Source organism: Furipterus horrens, unplaced genomic scaffold, assembly GCF_987537825.1.
Source record: "Furipterus horrens unplaced genomic scaffold, mFurHor1.1.pri manual_scaffold_7, whole genome shotgun sequence".
NCBI classification, from domain to species: domain Eukaryota; kingdom Metazoa; phylum Chordata; class Mammalia; order Chiroptera; family Furipteridae; genus Furipterus; species Furipterus horrens.
In genome coordinates this window covers 105995650-106018374 of record NW_028327177.1, presented here as the reverse complement: position 1 = coordinate 106018374, position 22725 = coordinate 105995650, and the positions used below count along the sequence as shown (strand labels likewise).

Below are 22725 nucleotides of genomic sequence, written 5' to 3'. Positions count from 1 at the left end.
TTTTGCTTTGAGGAACTATGCCCAACCCACTGAGCCACACCAGTTAGGGCCGTGCTTATTGATTTTAGAGAGAGGGGAAGGCAGGGAGACAGAGAGGAAGAGAAACGTTGATTAGTTGCATCTTGGATGTGCCCTGACCAGGGACCAAATGCACAACCCTAGCCCTGACTGGGAATAGAACCAGCAGCCTTTCACTTTGTGGTATGATGCCCAACTAACTGAGCCACACCAGTCAGGGCTACTATGGACAGTATAATAATGCTAACTATTCCTGCCCATGAGCTTGGTACATGCTTCCATTTATTTGTATCTTGTTTTCTTTCTTCAGTGTCTCAAAATATTCCAAGTATAGGTTGTTTACCTCTTTCTGAAATTTATTCCTAGATATTTTATTATTATTGTTTTTGAATGAAGTTGTAAGTGGGATTGTTTTCTTAGTTTCTTTTTCTGGTAGTTCATTATTGGTGTATGAAAAATGCAACTGATTTCTGAATATTTATTTTGTATCCTGTGACTTTATCAAAATCATCTATCATTTCTAGTTTTTTTTTGTGAAATCTTTAGGGTTCTCTATATGTAGTATCACATTACCTGCAAATAATGACAATTTTAATTCTTCTTTTTTCAATTTGGGTGCTTTTTATTTCTTCTTGTTTGATTGCTGGGGCTAGGACTTCAAGTACTATGTTAACATACAAGTGGTAAAAGTGGACATCACTGTCATATTCCTGATCTAAAGGGAAATGCTTGTAGTTTTTCCCCATTGAATATGATGTCAAGTTGTGGGTTTGTCATATGTGGCCTTTATTATCTAAAGGTACACTTTCTCTGCTTTTCTTAGTTTTTATCATAAGTGGGTGCTGGATATTGTCAAAGCTTTTTCTGTATCTATTAATATTATTATTTTTTACTTTTTTTTTCTTTTAGATTTTTATTTAAAAATTTTTTTTTTTAAATTTTCTATTACAGTTGTTCCCCATTTTCCCCTGTTGCTCTCCCCTGCCTACTTTTATTAGCATTTACTTTATGTAGAATTTACTCCTGGGCCATGAAAATTTGTTTCTTAGTTTTTTCTGGAACTTCGTTTTCCATATAACCTCCTCTTCTGGTTTAGGAACAGCCTGCTCTTTTTCAGTAAGGATCATCTCAATGTGGCAGGGACAGCTTATGTATGGGTTAATTCGCCCATGAATTCTGTAAGTTCTGTGCTGTATCTTGGGAGTTTTGTTCATTTGGATGTACTCACTGACCAGAGAGTCTGCATCTAAACCCTTAAGTTTAGCATTACTCTCTGCATTTTTATGCATGTGCAAAAAATATTTAGCACTTCTTTTGGATTACCGACCTTGTGTCCAGACCCATTTTTTGGCATGGGCACACCTACGAACTCCACCATTGTAACAATGGAATAGTATACATTGCTTCTGTAAAGTGACAGCCTGCAGCTACTTGGTGGCTTTCTGGATATGCCTACCCTTGCTGGGCAGTTTTACAAGTCTTCTTAATGTGACCACAAATATTTGAACTTCTTAATTTGCATGATTTTGTTGAGTTTTCTGGGTCAAGTGAATAGCAAATCATTTTCAGAAGTCATCTCAGGCTGCTTATAGGAAGATTTTGATCATATGATTTTTATTCTTCATTTTGTTTATGTGGTGTATCATGGTAATTGATTTGTAGATATTGAACCATCCTTGCATCTCAGGATAAATTCCACTTGATCATGGTGTGGGTACTTTTAAATGTATTGCTGAATTTGTTTTACTAATATTTTCTTGAGGATTTTTGCATCAATATTCATCAGGGCTATTGCCCTGTCATTTTCTTTCTTTGTAGTGTTTTTATCTGGTTTTGGAATCAGGATAATGATGGCCTTGTAAAATGAACTTGGGAATAGTTTGAGAAGGGTAGGTGTTAGTTCTAGTTCTTCTTTGAATGGTTGGTAAAATTCACCTGTGAAGCCATCTTGTCCAGTTTTGTTTGTTGGTAGATTTTTGATTCTTGCTTTGATTTTATTGGTTGTAATCAGTCTGTTCAGATTTTCTGTGTCTTCTTGGTTCAGCCTTAGAGGATTGTATGTTGCTGGGAATTTATCAATTTTGTCCAGCTATCCAGTTTGTAGGCATATAATTGTTCATAGTATTTTCTTATAATCCTGTGTATTTCTATGGTGTCAATTGTTACATCTTCTCTTTCAGTTCTTGTTTTATTTATTTGGGTCCTCTTATCTTTTTTTCTTGATGAATCTGGTTAAAGGTATATCAATCTTGTTTACCTTTTTAAAGAACCAGGCATTGGTTTTGATGACCTTTTGTATTTTTTTAAAAACTGTTTTGTTTGATCTTTATTATTTCGTTTCTTCTGCTCACTTTTGGCCTTGTTTGTTACTCTTTTTGATTTCCTTTAGATGTAAGTTGGAGTATTTGAGATTTTTCTTGTATCTTGAGTTAGGCCTATATTGCTCTGAATTTCCCTCTTAGTACTGCTTTAGTTGTGTCCTATAGATTTTAGGTTGTTGTGTTTTCCTCTGTTTCAGAGTATCTTTTAATTTATTCCTTGATCTCATTCCTTGTTTAGTAACATGCTATTTAGTCTCCATGTGTTTGTTTTTCTGCTTTTTTTTCTTGTAATTGATTTTTAGTTTTACTCCATTGTGGTCAGAAAAGATGCTTGTTATGAGTTCAGTCTTCTAAAATTTATTGAGTCTTGCTTATTTTGTGTCCTAACATGTGATCTATCCTGGAAAATGTTCTGTGTGCACTTGAAAAGAATGTATATTTTGCCGCTTTGTGGTGAAATGCTCTGAAAAGTGTCATTTTAATCCACATGGCCTGATGTGTCATTTAAAGCCACTGTTCCTGTGTTGATTGTCTGTCTGGAAGACGTATCCAGTGATCCAGTGATGTCAATAGGTGTTAAAAGTTCCCTACGATTACTCTTATTACTGTTGCTCTCTCCCGTTATGTCTGTCAATATTTGCTCTATATATTTAGGTTCTCTTAAATTGGGTGCGTAAAGATTTACAAGGGTTATATTCTCTTGTTGGATTGATCCCTTTATCATTATATAATGTCCCTTCTTTGTCTCTTACTATAGCCTTTGTTTTAAAGTCTGTTTTGTCTGATACAGGTATTGCTCCCCAAGCTTTTTTCTTTTTTTTTTTTTTCCATTTCCATTGCATGAAATATCTTTTTTTTATCCCTTTACTTTTAATATCTGTGTGTCTTTCTATCTCAAGTGGGTCTGTTTTAGACAGACTATGTAGGGGTCTATATATGGATATTTTTCTTTCTTTTTTCTTTTTGCTAACATTTTACTATGGTAATCTCCAAATGTGTAAAGAAGAAGAATTTATAATGCAATAAATCTAGGGACACAATCCACCTGCACATGGCCAGAACAGTTTTACCTACAGCACCACCCACTCCTCTCTCCAGCCCCACATACCTGGATTATTTTGAGGTAAATTCTTAGCATCACATCATAGATAACACATCAGGGACTCATCCATAAACACTTCTAAGCTTTGAAATGTGCAGTTAATGTCCAAATGTTCCCTTTCTCTCATAAATGTTTGGTCATGTTTACAGTTGACTTGCTTGTATTAGGATTTATAAATCCACAAATTACATGTATTTGAAATGTCTTTTTATTTTAATTATATTTTATGATTATGCTATTACAGTTGTCCCAGTATTTTCCCCTTTGACCCCCTCCACCCAGCAACCCCACTCCCTCAGGCAGTCCCCACACCATTGTTCAGGTCCATGAGTCATGCTTATAAGTTCTTTCTTTGGCTACTCCAGTTCCTGTACTGTACTTTACAACCCCACGGCTATTCAGTAACTACTTATTTATACTTCTTAATCCCCTCACCTCTTCATCCATTTCGCCACACCCCCTCCCATCTGGCAACCATCAAAACGCTCTCTGTTTCCATGATTCTTTCTCTCTTCCTCTTGTTTGCTTAGTTTGTTCTTTAGATTCAATTGTTGATAGATACTTATTTGTTCCCATTTTATTGTTCGTAGTTTTGATCTTTTTCTATATAAATCCCTTTAACATTTCATATAATAATGGTTTGGGGATGATGAACGTCTTTATTTTTTTCTTGTCTGGGAAGCTCTTTATCTGCCCTTGGATTCTAAATGATGTATTTGCTGAGTAGAGCAATCTTGGCTGTGGTTCCCTGCTGTTCATGACTTTGAATATATCTTGACAATCCTAGCCTGTGAAGTTTCTTTTGAGAAATCAGCTGGCAGTCTTAAGGGGACCCCCACCCCCTGTAGGTAACTAACTGATTTTCTCTTGCTGCATTTAAGATTCTCTCTTTATCTTTAACCTTTGGCATTTTAATTATGATGTGTCTTGGAGTGGACCTCTTTGCATCCATCTTTTTAGGACTCTCTGTGCTTCCTGGACATTCATGTTTATTTCCTTCACCAAATTAGGGAAGTTTTCTTTCATTATTTTTTCAAATGATTTACAATATCTTGCTTTTTCTTTTCTCCTTCTGGCACCCCTATGATGTGTATGTTTGAACACTTGAAGTTGTCCCAGAGGCTGCTTATACTATCCTCGTTTTTTTGTTTTTGTTTTTTCTTGTTGTTCTGATGGGTTATTTCTTGTTTCTTTATGTTCCAAATCATTGATTTGATTCTTGACTTCATCTGCTTCACTGTTATTTCCCTGTAAATTGTTCTTCATTCCAGATAGCATATCTTTCATTTCTGATCCCTTTTAAGCAGTGTTTTAAACACTGCATCTAAAAGATTGCATATCTCCATTTTGTTCAGTTATTTTTTTCAGGAGTTTTGTTTGGCTCTTTCATTTGGGCCATGTTCCTTTGTCTCCTCATTTTGGCAGCCTTCCTGTGTTTGCCTCTATGTATTAGGTAGAGTTGTTATGACTTCCTGTCTTGGTATCATGGCCTAATGTAGTAGGTGTCCTATTGGGTCTAGTGGCACAGCCTTACCTCTCACCCAAGCTGGGTACTTCAGATGTACCTAGTATATGAGCTGAGTACACATTCCTCTTGTAATTGAGCCTTGATTGCTGTGGCGGGTCAGTGGGAATGATTTACCCAGATGAGTCAGCTTCAAGGACTGGCTGTGACTAGTGAGCACCAACCTCCACCCTCCATGGAAGATCAGCTGTGCAAGGGCAGGGTAGTGGTGCTCTGACGTGGTCTATAGCTGAATGCTGGATGCACAGGCTCTGTGGTTTCTCGAGTGGTTCAGGCCAAGGTCAGCCCCCATCTCTTCGCTGCCTGGGGCCACCCTGCATGCACTATAAAGTAGTCTGAGATGGCTGTTACTTGTGCTGCGTTTGGAAATTCCCATGCGAAGCCAAGCTGTGAGTCTAGGCTGGTTGCTGCTAGTGCTTAGCAAAGAAGTACAGGAGCTGAGAGCTGTGTTATAGTGATGCCAGCTGGTGCTTGTTTGATAGGATTTAGGAGGTTGAGATGCATGCGATAAGACCAGTCATTCATGTCTTAGGTGAGCTTGTAAAGTTGGGTAGGATGAGTCCTAGGGGATCTCCAGGGTGGGGCAAAGTGTTAGCCAGGTTGATGGAGTCTCAGATTTGGCACCTGCCTGCCAGCTCTGTAGCTCTGTAGGGGGAAGGCTCAGAAAAGAGACAATGGACCGTGCTCACCTTTCTGTCTGAGAGAAAACTGTCCTCCAGCTCCCACGTTGTTGCCAGACACTTCAGTTCCTCCCTGTAATGCCACTTGTGTCTTTCAAGCTGCTATCCTAGTACTCAGATAAGAGGTACTGAATCTGAGTAAGTTTGTGTGTGTTATTTAAGTGGAACTGCTTGGGATATCAGCATTTTCTTCCACCGACTCAATCCCCACTGATTTTTGCAGCCAGAAGTTACGGGGACTTATCTTCCTGGCACTGGAACCCTGGGCTGGGGGTCCTGGTGTGGAGCTGGGGCTCCTCACTCCTACGATATCCCTCCTGAATCTTTGGATGTGGGACCAGCCTGTTCTGTGTCTCTGTCCCTCCTGCCAGACTGGATGAGTGTTGTTTCTTTAATTCTGTAGTGTCAGACTTCCATTCTACTTGATTTCTGGCAGTTCTAAGTGATAGTTATTGTATATTTTAGTTGTAATTTTGATGTGGTTGTGTGAGGAGGCAAGCCATGTTTACCTATGCCTCCATCTTGACTGTAAGTCAAGTCTTGTTTTCTTATCCATTCAATTACCCTGTGTCTTTTGTTTGGAGCATTTAATCCATTTACATTTTTAGTGGTTATCAATAGGTACCTATTTATTACCATTTTATTATTTATATTTATGTTTCTTTTCTTTCTTATGAGGTCCCTTTAATATTTCTTATAATTCTTATTTGTTGTTTATGAAGTCCTTGAGTTTTCTTTATCTGGGAAACTCTTTATAGCTCTTTCAATTTTAAATGATAGACTTACTGGTTAGAGTAGTCTTGGTCGTAGGTCTTTGCATTTTTATCGCTTTGAATATTTTGTGTCAATCCCTTCTGGCCTGAAAAATTTCTGTTTAGAGATTAGCTGACAGTCTTATGGGAGCTCCCTTCTAGGCACCTCTCTTTCTCTTCCTGCTTTTAAGATTCTTTCTTTCTCTTTAGTGACCCTCTTTGATTTTATCTTATTTGGGACTCTCTGCACTTTGTGGACTTGTGTCTTTTTCCTTCACCAGGTTAGAGAAGGTTTTAGTCATTATTACTTCATATACGTGTTTAATTTCTTGATTCTCTCTCCTCCTTCGGGTATCCCTATGATGTTGATGTGGTTAGGCTTGGTGTTTTCCCTAAGGTCCCTTAACCTGTCCTCATTAAAAATACTTGTTTTCTCATTTTGCAGCTTTGACTGGTTGTTTTCTGTTACTTTGTCTTCAAAATCTTTGATTCGATCCTGTGCTTCATCTAATCTGCTGTTCATTCCTTCTTGTGTATTACTCATTTTAGTTGATTGCATTCTTCTTTGCTGACTGGTTATTTTTTATGGTTCCTATGTCCTTTTTTATGCTTTTGAAGATCTTACTAAGTTCCTTGAGCTTCTTTACAACCATTGTTTTGAATTTTGTATCTTGTAGTTTAGTTACAGAGCAAAAGGGGGTTCTTGGTGTAAAACCCAACAATTAATGTTGAGGAAAACAGGTCTTTATTCACATATTCCAGCCTGGGGAGGGCAGTGAGCACTTCAGCTCAGAGCCTTGTTCTCCCACGGGACCCAGCACTTTCCTTGCTCCCAAAAAGGCTAGAAGCCAAAACCATGCCCAGAAGTTCCCCATCCCTTATCTGTCAGCTCTCTGTTAGGATTTGGGGTACAATGTCATCAGTCTTCATGTAACAATCCAGGAAAACATGTGCCATGTTGCACTGGATCATGCATAGTCAAAGCTGCATGGATCTCTTTCCTTCTAAAACTGCATGGTGCCCTCCTTGTACCTCCCTGCAAATTGTGTGGATCTCTCTCTGTGAAATGGCTACCGCCTTTTTTAAAAATCCCTGACCACGGCCTGTGATGCAGTGGACATGGTAACTGGTTCTGACCATTCACAGAGTCTTGCACAGGCCCTGTATGCTCTTTTCTCACCATTCTATGGTCAAAACCCCTCCCATCTCCTTGGGGCCTTGGAAGAACCAAAACTGTTTGCATAACTAAGACACTAGCTACCAGCCATAGATACGCAAAGGCATCTTGAAAGTTGTCCCCTTCCTCTATCCCCCAACCACAGGCTCTGGGGAATTTGGGGAATCCCACTCTGTAACAGTTTGCTTGCCTTTATTTCATTTATTTAACTTTCTGGAGATTTCTTCTGTTCTTTCATTTGGGAAATGTTTCTTTGTTCTCCCCATTTTAGCTTCCTCTCTGTATATTTTTCTATGTATTAGGTAGATTTACTATGTCTCCCAGTCTTGGTAGGATGGCCTTAGTAGTAGGTGTTCTGTAGGGCTTGTGGCATAACTTCCTTGGTCACCTGATCTGGGCATTCCAGGTGGGCTTTCTTTGTGGGCGCTCTGCACTCTCCTGTTGTAATTGATCGTTGATTGCTGTTGGAAAGCCAGTAGGAGGGATTGACCCCCTTGCTGATTTACTAGAGCTGCGGGCCCCAACATTTTTGGCACCAGAGACTGGTTTCATGGAAGACAATTTTTCTACGGACCGGGTGTGGTGCGGGGGGAGTGAAGCTTCGCTTGCTTATAAGCCACAACAAGAAGCAGAGCTCTGTTGCTTAGTTCCTAACAGGCCACAGACCAGTACCGGTCCGCAGCATTGGATTTGGGGACCCCTTGGTTAGAGGACCAGTCACTACTACAGTGGTGGAGCTAGATGTAGTAGCTGGCCCTGTGGAGCAGAACTCACTTCTGTGGGGCACTGGTGCTTGCCAGTGTGCCCCTTAGTGTAGAGATGGTTGGGTGGTGCCCTGGTATGATCTAACTGACCACAGGGTTGCTGTATCTGGGACCTCCCAGGATGTGGAGGCCAGTGTCAGGTGCTGCCCGTGCCCTGCCCTGGGCCACCTGGTTTGAACTACAAAGTGGAGATCTGCAGATGGCTGCTACTTGTGCTGGGCTTGGAGGTGCCCGGGAGAGGCCAAACTGGAAACTGAGTCCAGCTGCCACCAGTGCTGGGCCTGGGGCCATTTAGCAAGAGGTCTTTGGCCTGCCTACACTAGATGCTTCTCATTTGGAGTTTGTCAATGTTTGAAAGAGATTAGGAAGTCTGAAGCAGGAGACAAGACAGGCCACTTGTAAAGAAAATCCATGGAAGCTGTTTGAGTGGGCCCAAAAGTTGGATTGGGAATCATCACGGTGGGGTGAAAGGGATTGTAAGGTTGATGGATAATCAGAAATGGCACCCACCTGAGCCTGCAGGGCTCAACAAAGGAACAACATTTTCTGCCAGCATTTCTTTCTCCAGCCATTGCTCTAAAGCCAGACAAATTCAGTTTCTCTTGTATGTCCCTCGTGTCCTGTAGGGTCCAGTGGCACAGCCTCCCCTATCACCCAAGCTGGGTACTTGAGGGGCACCCTTCCTGTGGGCTGAGTAAACCCTTCTTTTGTAGTTAATTAAGCCTTGGTTGCTGTTGGCAGGTCAATGGGAGGGACTTACCCACGCCAGTCAGCTGCAAGAATTGGCTCTGACCACAAACCTCCGCCCTCCCTGGAGAATCAGCTGTGCAGGGGCAGGGTGGTGGTGCTCCGACATGGTCTGTAGCTGTCCACTTGGTGCGCTGACCCTGGGGTTTCCCTGGTGATGCAAGCTGAGGTCAGCCCCCACCTGTGTTTTGCCCAGAGCCACTCTTCCTGAGCTCTAAAGTCATTTGATGTGGCTGCTACTAATGCCTTTGGGGCTCACTGAGGCCAGCTGTTGCTTTTTGATAGGATTTAGGAAATGTGAAGCAGGAGCCAAGACCAGCCATTCATATGGAAAAGTATCTTGGTGGGTCGGTAAGTTGGGTAGGGTGGAATCTCTGGGGATGCCCAAGGCTGATCAGACAGTATTAGCCAGGTTGATGGAGTCTCAGACATGGCACTAGCTTGCCAGCTCTGTAGGGGGGAAGGCTTAGAAAAGGGACAATGACCTCTGCACACCTTGATTCCAGACACTTCAGTTTCTCCCTGTATGCCACTGGTGCCTTTCAAAGCTGCTAGCCTGGTGCTGGAGCTCCAAGGGAGTGAATCTGAGTAGGTGAGTTCATGTGTGACTTCTTTAAGAGGAACTGTTTGTGGAACTGGAGAAGCCAGCAATTGAGCTGCCTGTCACCTACCAGACCAAATAAGCAGAGACAGCGATTGAATCTTTATGGGTGGTTTATTCAGATGGTCAGAGATCTGAGAAGACGGCGGGTTTGTACCCTAATAGACTGTCTTAAATTCCATTTTAAATGGACCCTATTTATAAGAAGAAAAGTATAGGTAAGGGATTTGGAATTCAGAGGAAAACTTAATCAGATAAAAGCTGCAGCATTCTTTTACCTGTGTCCTGGGCAGTGGTCTTTGTGTCTTGGGCGGTGGTTGTCTCAAACTAAGAGTGTAATGGCTCAGATACCATCTTGAATTGCCTGCAGTCCTCCTGAGGCACAAAGGTGGAACTGCTTATGGTCTCCTGAAGTCAAGGTGGGTCATGCCTTCAGTTCCTGAAACATAGCTTTTACATACATTGATTACTAAGCCTAGCTGTTACCTGAAACTAAAGTTTTGCCAACATGTGAGTCCCCCATCACTTAGGGCTCCAGCAGTTTTTTCCACCGACTCAAATCTCCACTGGTTTTTGCATCCAGGAGTTATGGAGTCTTATCTACCTGGCACTGGAACCCTGGCCTGGAGGTGCTGGGATTCTTCTCTCCTGGTGTGGGGCTGGGACCCCTCACTCCTCAGGAGCATCCTCTGAAGCCAGGATATTTCTCCTGTTTTTAACCACCATAGATGTGTGTGAGATCACCTTGTTTTGCATTTCCTCTCCTACTATTCTTGCCATGGCTTGTTCTGTATATCCTTAGTTATAGGACTTCTGTTCATCTAGGTTTCACATGGTTCTCAAGTGATGGTCTGTAGTTGTAATTTTGATGTGGCTATGGGAGTATGCCAGTAGCGTGTTTCCCTACTCTGCCATCCTGACCTGAAGTCTTCCAGCTTTGCTTTGTTTTATTTATATATTTATTTTTGTTGAATTTATTGGGGCTACGTTGGTCAATAAAATCTATAGGTTTCAAGTGTACAATTCTAAAGTACGTTATTTGCACGTTGCATTGTGTGCTCACCATTCAAAGTCTAATCTCATTCCATCACCATTTATTCCTCATTTACTCTTTCACCTGTCACTACTCCACTTTCCTCTGTAGCTTTACCTTTAAAATAGACTGTCCTCCAGATATGCTGAGTAACTAGCCTCATTGCACATCCTCCTCCCTCTATTTTTTTCCAGGAGGAAACAGGATATGTCTTCACAGTAACAAATGAATCTAATTTTTAGGTTATAGGTCACATCAAAGAAGGAACTTACTTTGTAAGTTAAGAGCTTTCATTCTTGGTAGTTTATGAACTAAGTCAGAAAGCTGAAATAAAGGATTTGGTTCTCCATTAGCTATCTCCTTAGACTGAGTTTTGGGGAAGCAGATCAAAAGTTGAAGGTTTTTACAAGACCATGAGTTTTATTAGAAACAAAGCAGAATGATCCAGGACCTTTCTTGTGGATACCCTTCAGGAGTGGTGAGAGAGGGTGGGGGAGGCAGAGAAGGCAATGTGAAACTGCCAGTGTGCACCCTGGATTTAATTTGAAGATTCCTGAAAGTGAAGTTAAATTAAAAAACCTAATGTGTGATACTATCTGAAGTTTGCAGTATGTGCATAGGATTCATAGGTCTCAGACATTTTACTTATTTTTCTGTATGTACAGATATATCTGGCCCTGGCTGGTTTAGCTCAGTGGATTGAGCGTCGGCCTGCGAGCTAAGTGTCGCTGGTTCGATCTTCCAGTCAGGGTACATCAGAGAAGGAAAACTCTGACTCCAAAAAACCTCCGCTGCCTTGCGGCATACCTCTTCAGGGGAAAGGCTAAGGGAGTAAACCCTGACAGAAAATCCGGAGCCGGAGTCCCTAAGGCGGTTTGACGTTGTAGTCAACACCGGCAACTCCTGCGGCGCACCTGAAGCCAAGCTGTATTGACTCCGTCTTTCCCTTGGACCCTTGAGCTGCGAAGAGAGGGGGGTCTGCTGCATGGGCAACAGCAGACCCTCCATATCACCCTGCCCAGGCTCTGTAGCTTCAGCGTCATCGCAAGATGTCGATTCAACACGGGAGGAGACAGATACGATGTCACTCCCGAGTCGGACTGCACAGCCATTCTCGGCGGTGCAGATAGACTCTTAAGAAGCTACACCATCGTCTCTCCAGACGGACGGCTGCTGACGACGACGACGACAGATATATCTAATATGAACTCTGTGTGGGTGCTAAATGATGAGCCATCCACATTTTGTATATGTTATACAGAGTGTATATCAAGAGACCTATTCCTGTATCTTCATTTGGTCCTAAATTCATGGCAATGTAACATGTTTTTACCTGGATTGTTTTTCTAGATTTGTGTGTGTGTGCGTGTGTGTGTGTGTGTGTGATTTTCATAGATACCCTGTATAAAGCTAACGGGCTTTTTTTCTAAGTTTGATGAGAGTATTTGTTATAAGTAGATGCTGTGAATGTATCTCATTATAGTATGTTCCTAATTCTTTTTTTCCCTGTCACTGTCATTATACATTTCACTACATATGCTATAAATGCCCAATATAGTTACTGCTTTAAAGTCGTCCTTCTGAACAATTAAAAATATGAAAAAGATTCTACTTTTCTTTCATTTATTCATTTCTTTATGTAGATCCAAGCTTCTGACCTGTATCGTATTCCTTCTGCCAGAAAAACTTCCTTTAATATTTTATAGGGTGGGTTTGTTGGCATTGAATCTCTTTCTCTCTGAATTTTTTTTTTTTTTGGTCTGGAAGGTCTTTTTCACTTATGAAGAATATTTGTACTGGATGTAGAACATTGGTTTGGGTTTTCCCTTTGTGCTATTGCTCAGAGCGAATCTGTCTCTTGTAGCTGTATTCCACTATTTTGCTCAAAGCTTCTTAACATGGTAATGGAGAGTGAGGGGAGTTCTGTGATAATCTATTAAGCCTCAGATTTAGGTAGGTATTAGAACCTGGGTCTTCACAAGACTTTCACTTCACTTCCAGGGGTGGAGTTTCTATCCTTCTATCTTTTTCCCCAACCGCATTGTCTAGGGTAAGTTATTTTAAGCCCTTTGTTAGCTAAGATTTTAAAGCCCCTTTAAAAGCTCTTTCCCACTCTGCATTAAGGTTATTCTTTCTTTAGAGAGAGAGAGTGAGGATCTAGTATGTCAGTCTCCTTTCCTCTCCTCTAGTTGTAATAGTAGGCTTTTCACCTGTTTCCTCAAGGTACAGGCCTTATGAATTTTTCCTCAGAGATTAAGCCTTTTATTCCATAGGGAGATAGGGGAAGTAGGTCTGGGCTGATTGACATTGGCTGATGTTTGACTCTCTGACTCCACAAAGGTGGGTGAGGACAGGAACGAGGAGCTTTCTTTGATTTCTCCCAGGTCCTACCCCATTAGAAAGCCTTTTGAGATTCCTGGAAGAAAAGCCTATCATAGGGTGGGAACTCTCCTATGATTGCATCCCTCAGGGACTTCACACTCTCTCCTCTTAGCCCATATTTAGTCTTCAGCAAGTTATACAGATTCTCTAGTTTAATCTCCCTAACTGCAGTGGGATTCATCCATGCTCTTGTGACTGTACATATTTTCCTTAGTCAGAGAGAAGGCTTTTCCTCCTTCAGGGTTTTAGGTGCTTCTCCAGACACTGTGTTGCTCCTTCTTGGCTGAATTGCCTAGAGGTTGGGTTAGGAGAAAATAGGGGAAGGAGAGAGTGATTCCCTCCACTCTCTCTAAACCTTAGAAATACATATTGTGGTCAGAGAATAACTTGTGAGACTTGCCTTAGGACTCAGCATATGATGAATTTTTGTAAATGATCTTTTGTTCTTGATAGAGTATTCTGTAATTACTGCTTGCCTGTCATATGTCTGTTTAGGTCCAGTTTGTTAACTATGCTCTTCAGATCTATATTTTTATTTTTCCCCCTTTTTTGGGCCATTTGTTCTATCAACTACTGATTATAATTTCCTCGTTATGCTAATAGTAATTCTGCTTGTTTTTCTTATAATTCTGCTAAGTTTTGCTTTATGTATTTGAAGGCTATATTATTATATGAATACAGATTTTAAATTTTTATATCGTCCTAATGAAGTATACATTTTATCCTATGAATTATACCTCTATTAATGCTTTTTGCATTAAAGTCTATTTTGTGTACTGTTACTATAGCTAGAGCAACTTTCTTTTAGTTTATGTTTGTATGACCTTTTCTATACTTTTTAGGTGTTAAGCAACATAATAGTTGAATTTTTTAAAAAGTTTTTATTTAAAATTTTTTTTCAATTACTGTTTACATTTAATATTATTTTGTGTTAGTTTCAGGTGTACAGCATAGTGGTTAGACAGTCATATACTTTACAAAGAGTACCCCCCTCGTATTTCCACTACTCACCTTATTTTTTATTTAGGATAATAATTCTTGTCTTTTTGGTCCAGTTACATTTAATAAAATTACTGGAATATTTCAGTTTACATTTGACATCTTATGTTTTGCTTTTTATATGTTCTACATTTTTGTGATTGTGCCTTCCCTCTTTTTGTATTTAATTAGGTATTTTAATTATATTTTTACTTTCTATTAGCATAGCAGTTATATACTCTTATACTATTTTAAAAATGTTATATGATAAGGTTATATGATAGAAATATATAACCAGCCACCCTGTTCTCCAGATGACTCAGATGTGTATCCACCAGTACAGTTATCTGGCTTCACTGGCCCCCAAACATACTGTATTTACTGCTCTCTAATCTGGAAGTCTTGGTTTATATCTTCTTGCTTATTCGTCTTATCCTTTAAAGCTCAGTTAAAGTCTCTTTCTCTTTCATAAAATTTTCCCAAACAAATCTAATCCTAACTGATCTTCCAGGCTTCTAATGACAATTGGAGTTTATTTACACATTCTAACATTTAATTGTGTTGATTAGCGCTGTTTTCAAGTTTGAACTATTTAAATCTTACTTTCAAATACTAGATTGTGAGTTCCTTGAGGGCAGGGTAATATGCTTTATTTTGCTGAGCACATTGCAGATACCCACCAAATACTTGTTAGTTAAATTGCTTCTCTAGTAATGGCTGTAAGAAGCTAGTTTTCCAGGAAGATTTCAGTTTTGGTGCATCTTGAATCTCCATCATTCCTGGTAGATATAGTTTTTAGAGTTGCTTTTGAATGCAAAACTACACATACAGAATGGAAGCTACTTGAATATTTGCTTATAAATCATTTTTCATGTACTTGTTTTGCATTTCATGTTACTTTAAGATTAAAAGTAATGAAATATCTACTTATCATTCCATATCATAGTGTAAAAATGTTTATTGCTACGTGTGACACATGCCTCTTTCTTTTAAGTATTGACAAGTTTAATATTATTTTCATTTCTGATTAAAAGTTTTCTTGATCACATTTTTGAAAAATTATAAAAGTATTGAAAAATACTGGAAAAAATTACCATGTTTTTACCAATGAGAGATAAACGTTAACATTTTGTATATATTCTGTTTTTTATTTCTGTGTGTATATAATAGATAAGTTGTTACCGCTAAGTTTCTCACTTTATAATTGTTAATGTTTACTTTTCAGCTTTTCCTAAAAGGATTCCGGTGTATGTTAGAAGTGCTTGAGGAAGAGTGATAAAGGCAAGTATCCAGCACTAACTTGGTTCATAGCCAAACCAAAAAGCTTTGGTTACCATATGTATCAAAAAAACAAAAAAATTGGGAGAGAAAAGCTTAAAGGAGAAGAAAGAAAAAGAATTTGTATATAATTTGGAATGGTTTTATTAGAGCACCCTCATAAGCATTTCACAGATTTTAAAAACGTAATTTTTAACTTCTTTCTGATACTAATTTAGTACTAGTTTCTTGAATATGAACTAATGTTGTATTGTGTCTTTGGCAAAACTGTTGCAGAAAAATTATTAAAAATTCTGACAATTTAACAAAGTTATCTCAAATGCCTGGTTTGTAGGTGGCTTTTTCTCCTCTTTCCCACTTTTCACTCCTTCCCTCAGCCCCCTTTCGGCCTTGTCCTTCTGTTCCTTTTTCTTTCCCTACTTCCTCTGGTTTACTTATAAGAACTCTACTTTCAGCAACTCTGAGTAAATAAAAGAGAAGTCAACATTTCCTTCCTACAAAAGCCCCTTACTTTGCAGTTGAACTTGTGTCAAACCACGGGTCTTTATATCGTTATTTGGGGAATTCTATAAACTGAGCAATAGTTATTATTTATTTGAATTTTACGGAAGAAAATAGGGGATTCCTAAAATAGGGAGTTGCCATTGTTGAATTTTTTTAGTGCTTGCATTTTTACTGTCAGCAATTTTATAGTTAATTATTGCAAAATTACCATCTTTGGTAGTTTTGGCACAGCATTTGACTTTCCATAATATTTGGCTTGTATTAAAAGGTGGCCTTAAAGGTTTTTTTTGTTGGCCTACAGAAAATTTTAGCTAGTGTCAAAATTTTGACATTTCTTGTTTATGTTGGTATCACAGCAGTAATACAGATAACAGCTACAGGTGTTAAGTACCAGATTGCATTTTATTATCAGTGCAATAGGTTGTTTTTCCAAATTCTTATCTTACCACTTGATGTTTCAAACTCATCTTAGGGTGCCATGTTAGGTAAGCCTCTGCTGGTTAGTATGGTTATGTCTTCCCTTTAGAAGTCCCAGAATTCATTACCGTTCTATTATATAATTTTTGCATTTATGTGGATAGCCTGCGAAAGGTTTGGTGTGGAGATTGACATCCTATTTCTAGGTTTTCCTGGAATGCTGGCATTTCCTTGTAACCAACCAGTCAATCAATCACCACTTCAAATTATATGAAAATAAATGATGTCCAAATGCTAGTGCAATCTAAATGAAGTTATTGATATATAAAATGTACCATACTTTTCATTTGAAAAGATGAGAAGCAGGTAGTCACTTGATTAGTTTATAGCACTGCCCAAAGAAGCAAGTTTGCTGGGTAATAAATTCCTTATACCTTTATGAGACAAGCAGGTTTTCCAACTACTTTGACACTGTTCCTTTATTCATGATATCTTTCACTCTCATGGGAGAAATTTACTTTATATATTATACTTTCAGAAACAAAATAGTTTGTATTATTTAGCTAATGAAATAAATTTAAGGGAAAATGTAAATTATGTCCTCATTGTCAGCCTGCTGCTTTCACATCCTCCCTTCTTCTCAGTCTAAATAGCCCAGTGCAAGAAGAAATTAGTGTTACTGGATTATTTTGGTAAATTTTCCCTAAGGTGCTTAATGCTTTGCAGAGTGGAAATAATTCAGTAACCATTAGTCTGTCCTACAAACTCATGAGGGAAGGTGAGGATAATGAAATACATATACTATGGCAACATTTTTGCCCACAAGGAGCCCCAGAAAACTCTATAGTAGAGGCCAAGACAGTCTTTAATCTAGTAGGATTAAGGATTTCTTTCTTGGTTATCCCAAAAAAGAAGGGAAGAACAGAAGCCATATACAATACAATAAGGAAAAGGGTATGGCAGGATTTTAGTGTGGCCACAAAGAATTTCAGTGAAAGTCAGTGAAATTTCCCATTTGCCTAATATGGGAGCAAAGAATTTTGTGGTATTGAGAAAGAAAATACTATTGAGAGATGATGTCCTTTACCTTGTCATGTTATGTATGATTCTGAGTCATGAAGAGGTCAGGAGATGGGGAAATAGGCATGTAAGAGTATGGACAGCAGAGCTGCAATGACAGTGCCCATTTACATGGTAAGAAGGTCTTCTGAGAGGAGTTACCAGGAACAAAACTCTAGTGAGTTTGCATTCCTGTCCCTCTGAACTCTGGCAGTCTTGAGTTCATAGTGAACTCTTACATCAGATAATTTATGCTTTCTAGATTACTACTTGGTGGCAAGGAGTCTTCATTTCCCCAAAGATGACCATCATAGGGCTTTACTGATAGTGACTTAAATTGTTCAAAGTACTTGGTAGTGCAGGGAGTTTTAAAGCCCTTTGAACAAAAAAATTGAGGGAAAATATAAAGAAATTCTTCCTACACCATATTTTGTCCTCTCTAGCAGGTTCTATGCATTAATGCAATTTTATATTTGCAGAAACTCCATATAAAAATAAACACTTTATGTTATGAAAAATCTCATGCCTACCATCTCCCCTCCTCTTTTTGCATGTGATTTCCCTAACCATGGCAATTGTGCTTACCTTACATTTCTTAGTTTCAGTTTCCTTTTAACTTTATACATTTAATATTGGTGTGTGGTTGCTATTTGACCTTTCCTTTTCTCTACTCTTTTGTTATACCTTGTTTACTATGTTACTTCTTTACTTTTGAATTTTTGTGGATATATGGGAAGCTTCTGTCAGAACTGATACTCTTCAGAAAAAGGGAGTTCTTAGAAATATCTTTTCTTGATAGCTGGTACTGAGCAAAGCTCTAGTCTTTCTGAAGACAGGCCGGATCATTCACTCATGTGGTACCAGAAAGTCATTTGTGCTTCAACAGATAATTCAACTTACAAGGTTTTTACTTCTGTTTCTTATTAAAAGAGCAAAACTGTCACCCCTAGTTACCAGTAATCTTGATTAATATGAATAGCAACAAGAAATTTCTCTTTTCCGTAAAATCCACATACATTTAGGTTGGGATATCTACTTAATTATTACCATTTGAATTTACTGAGTTTCAGCATTTCTATAATTAACTTTGAGACGAATTAAATTGCCTCAGCAAGAGTATACATATTGAATGTTCTGTTCTCGCTTGATTTCCCAAGCAGTGGCTGTTTGTCAACTATTATTGGGGTTTCCATTCCAGGATGACTACTCTAGTTTTCAATTCTTTATATATTGAACCTTTTTTTTTTAAACATTGCTGTTTTCATTTTCTATGTACTTGCTTTGTAGTTTTTTCCTCCTATTCTAGAAAATAATCATTACCCACTATCTAGAAAATTGTTCTTTAATCTTCTGATTAAAGATTGCTTAATGATAGTGCTTATTTGTTTGGCTAGTGGCATGTTTTTCTTTGTTTTAACACTGGAGTTTCTGCATGGATTTGTAATATGAGGTTTTTTTGTTTTTTGTGTTTTTTTTTTTTACAATTAGATAGGCATGAAGCCTTCGTCTCACAGCTGCATGTGTAGTTACTATTGAAGCAAATGGCTACCTAATTTGACAGTCTTGGTGTGTGTAAAATCTTTTGAGTTTGCAAATAAGCTTATTAAGTCTACTGATGGAGCCTTCGGGCAGTGAACAATTTTATGAGGACCCTGATCCTGGAGGCAAATCCCAAGATGCAGAGGCCAGAAAGCAGACAGAATCAGAACAAAAGTTGTCTAAAATGACCCACAATGCTTTGGAGAACATTAATGTGATTGGCCAAGGCTTGAAGCATCTCTTCCAGCACCAGCGCAGGAGGTCATCAGTGTCTCCACACGATGTGCAACAAATTCAGGCAGATCCAGAACCTGAAATGGATCTGGAAAGCCAGAACGCATGTGCTGAGATTGATGGTGTCCCCACCCACCCCACAGCTCTGAATCGTGTCCTGCAACAGATCCGAGTGCCACCCAAGATGAAGAGAGGGACGAGCTTGCATAGTAGGCGGGGCAAGCCAGAGGCCCCGAAGGGAAGTCCCCAAATCAACAGGAAATCTGGCCAGGAGATGGCACCTGTTATGCAGTCATGCCGACCCAGGTCTTCATCTACTACTGATGCGCCTACCAGCTCTGCTGTGATGGAAATAGCTTGTGCTGCTGCTGCTGCTGCGTGTCTACCAGGGGATGAGGCAGCTCTAGAGCGGGTAAGTCTGTTAAGTTTCTTTTTCTGTTAACTTACTGTTCTTTGTATCTAGGATTTTTCAAGTTTTTCTTTGGTAACTAAGAAGAGATATCTCAGCAAGAGGTATTTCTAAGTTTGGTAAAAGATAGTTTCTGATTCTGTTAAATAAAGGAAACGAATAATGATTGCAGTTAATGAATGCATGTTTATAATTCCTATTTGCTTCCTAACATACTGCTATATTTTGTTTTACCCCTTTGCTAAAACCTTCAGTATACTTTGTATACTCTTTATGTCTTAAACTCTTAGTTTTATTGTAGAGGAACAAAGATGCTTTATTGTTTACACATGAATTGGCTTTCTTACATTAATGAAGGTAATGAACCAGTTCTGGAATCAGAGCGTGTTTGCTTACGGTGGAAATATAAATTGCTTATAATTTTCACACACACTGTACCATTCAGTATATGTTTTGCTTTCTGTAATAGAGTATTTGCATTCTTCTAATTTACTCTTAATAAACAGTTTTTATTGGGTTTGCCTCTATGGGAGAACAAGGCACAACAAATTTAGGGGGAATTCCTTTCATATAACTCTCACCTCTCAGTTATAGTTAATTAAGGATCAAAAAAGAAGGTTTTCTTAGGGTTTGAAAACTCAAGTACATGTAGCCAGGCAGGAAGTGAAAATGAGTAAACTCAAGTGTTACGAAGCTTGGAGAAACAGAAGAGTACATGCTTTGTCTAACAGGACAGTGCCTTCATTGCTTTAGCTGATTGTTGTAATTTAGGGTTGTGAGCCCAGTCTTGCTAGGGCTTCTAATTTTTTAAGAGAAACTGAAAGCTTAGGTGAGTAATCTCTTTGATTTTTAACATATTATGGAAGCCCCACAGAACAATTTGTGGGCCAGGTATGCCCGTTAAGTCACCATCTTGCTATTTTTTTGGCTTTATTTTTATGTATTCCTTAAGGTTTTTATGATAGTCATTTTTGTTCTGTGTTGCTTCTGTCACAGGTAAGTTTATTTTATTGGATATATAGCCTGGAAATTTAAATATTGAATCTAGTACCTTTAAACATTCCCTACCTAATTGTGACATTAAAAACAAACAGGTAATGGACAGTAAATCACTTTTAAGAAGTTAAACCTGTCAGAATAACATATTCACCAGAATAACAGAATCATCAGATTAATGATTCACATAATTAAAAATTTAAAGTATAAGTGAGGAAAAAAAGCATGTATTTATGTGCTTAATAGTTCTTTGGACTAAAAAGGACCTTTGGTCATGGATTGCACAATCTAGTTGGTAATAAAAACTAACAGCGCAACTATATAAGTTGTCTTAATCCATACCAGAGAACATTAAGTGAGCCTGGGATTATAAACATTTATGTTAAAAAGAAAAATAAAAGTAAAGCTTATTTTATGCATTTATATATTGTTTGCTTTAGAAAACTTTACAGGAAGAGAGCCAAGGGTTAACATTTTTTTCATAAAATTGTTTCTTTAATGTTGTTTGCCAACTTTACTGACATAAAGTAAAACTCACCAATTTTAAATGTAAGATTTGATTATTTTGAAAATGTATAGTCATGTAAAACAGTTATGTTAGAGAACATTTCCATCACCCCAGAATTATTTCTCGTGCCTCTTTGCTGCAGTCAGTCCTCTTTTCCAACCCTTGGCCTTTGGCAACCACTCACTGGCTTTCCTGTCACTATTGTTTTGCCTTCTCTACAATTTAATGTAAATGGGATCACATAGTGTAGTCATTTGTGTTGTTCACCCATGTTGTTGCATTGTTCCTCTTTATTGCTGAGCAGTATTCCGTTGTGTATCTACTTGTTTATCCATTCACCAGTTGATGGATGTTTGGATTATTTTTGTTTTCTGGCTATTATGAATTACACTGCTATGAAATTTTGTGTATAGGTTAAGTTTTATAGACATTTTCATTTCTCTGTGTAATATAATAAATGTATCTACTGTTTTTACTCACAACACATTTGACACCAAATGTGTAGGTTTTTTCCACACCAGCAGCCAGTTGTGACACCAACTTGGTGTCGCATAATTCAGCTCAATTCTGACAATAACTACCTGGAGTTAACATAGACCCCACAGGTTAAGGACTCAGTTCCACAAGACTGCTCCCACTTCAGGCATCAGTCACAAGTTCCAGGTTGTCACCTGTACTTCTGACCAACCAGCTATAAATTAGGTGTTCCCACGACTTCCTTCTCAGCTTGGGTAATATGCTAGAATGGCTCAAAGAACCCAGGAAAACACCTTACTTACTTTTACAGATTTATTGTAAAGGATGAAACTCAAGAACAGCCGAATAGAAGAGGGCAAGGAGTGGGGGAAGGGAGGAGTTTGGTGGTGCAGAGGCTCTGTGTCCTCTGGGCACATGTGTTCACTAACCTGGAAACTCTCTGAACTCTGCCATTTACGAGTTTTATGTGGCAGCTTCATTACATAGGACCTGTTGATTAAATTATTGCCTGTTGGTGATTAGTTCAGATCTACAAATCCCTCCCTTCCCAGAAGTTGGGAGTTAGGGATGATCATCCTTCTAATCATGCCTTGGTCTTTTTGGCTACTGGTATTTATCTGAAGTCATTTCATTAGCATATAAAAGTTACTCTTACATTCTGGAGATTTCAGGGATTTTAGGAGCTCTGTCAGTATGTGTTTAACTTATAAAGTGACTGTACCCATTTTGCATTTCTACCAGCAGTGTATGAAAATTCCAGTTTCTTCATCCTCACCAGTATTTGGTGGTGTCATTATTTTTAAACTTAGCCATTCTAGTGTGTGTGTAGTGATATTGCATTGGGGTTTTAAATTTGTGTTTTTCTAGTGGTATGGAAAGATTATTGGCAGCATTTTTTAATGTAGTTTATAAAGATTGGCTAGTGATTTAAAAGAGATTATTTCTAAGAATTGATGTCAATTTTTCTTAGACATTTGAATGATTTGATAGAACTCTTCAGAATTAGAATAGTCATTTATCCAAAATTTGCTGTTTGTTTAATTACGTTAAATCTGAAGAACTGAGTTCTTATAGTTTTATTGATTTTTATTTATAATCATCAGTCTGGGAAATAAAGCTCATCTATTCATATGTAAAATCAGAATGCAGTTTAGCATCAATACTGATGTATAAAATTTGACATGTCTAACAGGTTTAGAAGGTACTAGGTTTTTTATTTGCTTC

General features: G+C 38.5%; 1 protein-coding gene across 4 annotated transcripts in view; it reads left to right on the top strand.

The window, feature by feature from the left end:
• Positions 1-22725, top strand: part of TMCC1 (transmembrane and coiled-coil domain family 1) — a 242665-nt gene that overhangs the window by 31985 nt on the left and 187955 nt on the right. For all 4 annotated transcript variants that reach the window (XM_090284212.1, XM_090284211.1, XM_090284209.1 and 1 more), the window contains 2 exons: positions 15306-15361; positions 18827-19523. In XM_090284212.1, coding sequence (XP_090140338.1) covers positions 18954-19523 — 570 coding nt within the window. In that variant the 5' untranslated portion in view covers positions 15306-15361; positions 18827-18953. The remainder of the gene's footprint in view (positions 1-15305; positions 15362-18826; positions 19524-22725) is intronic.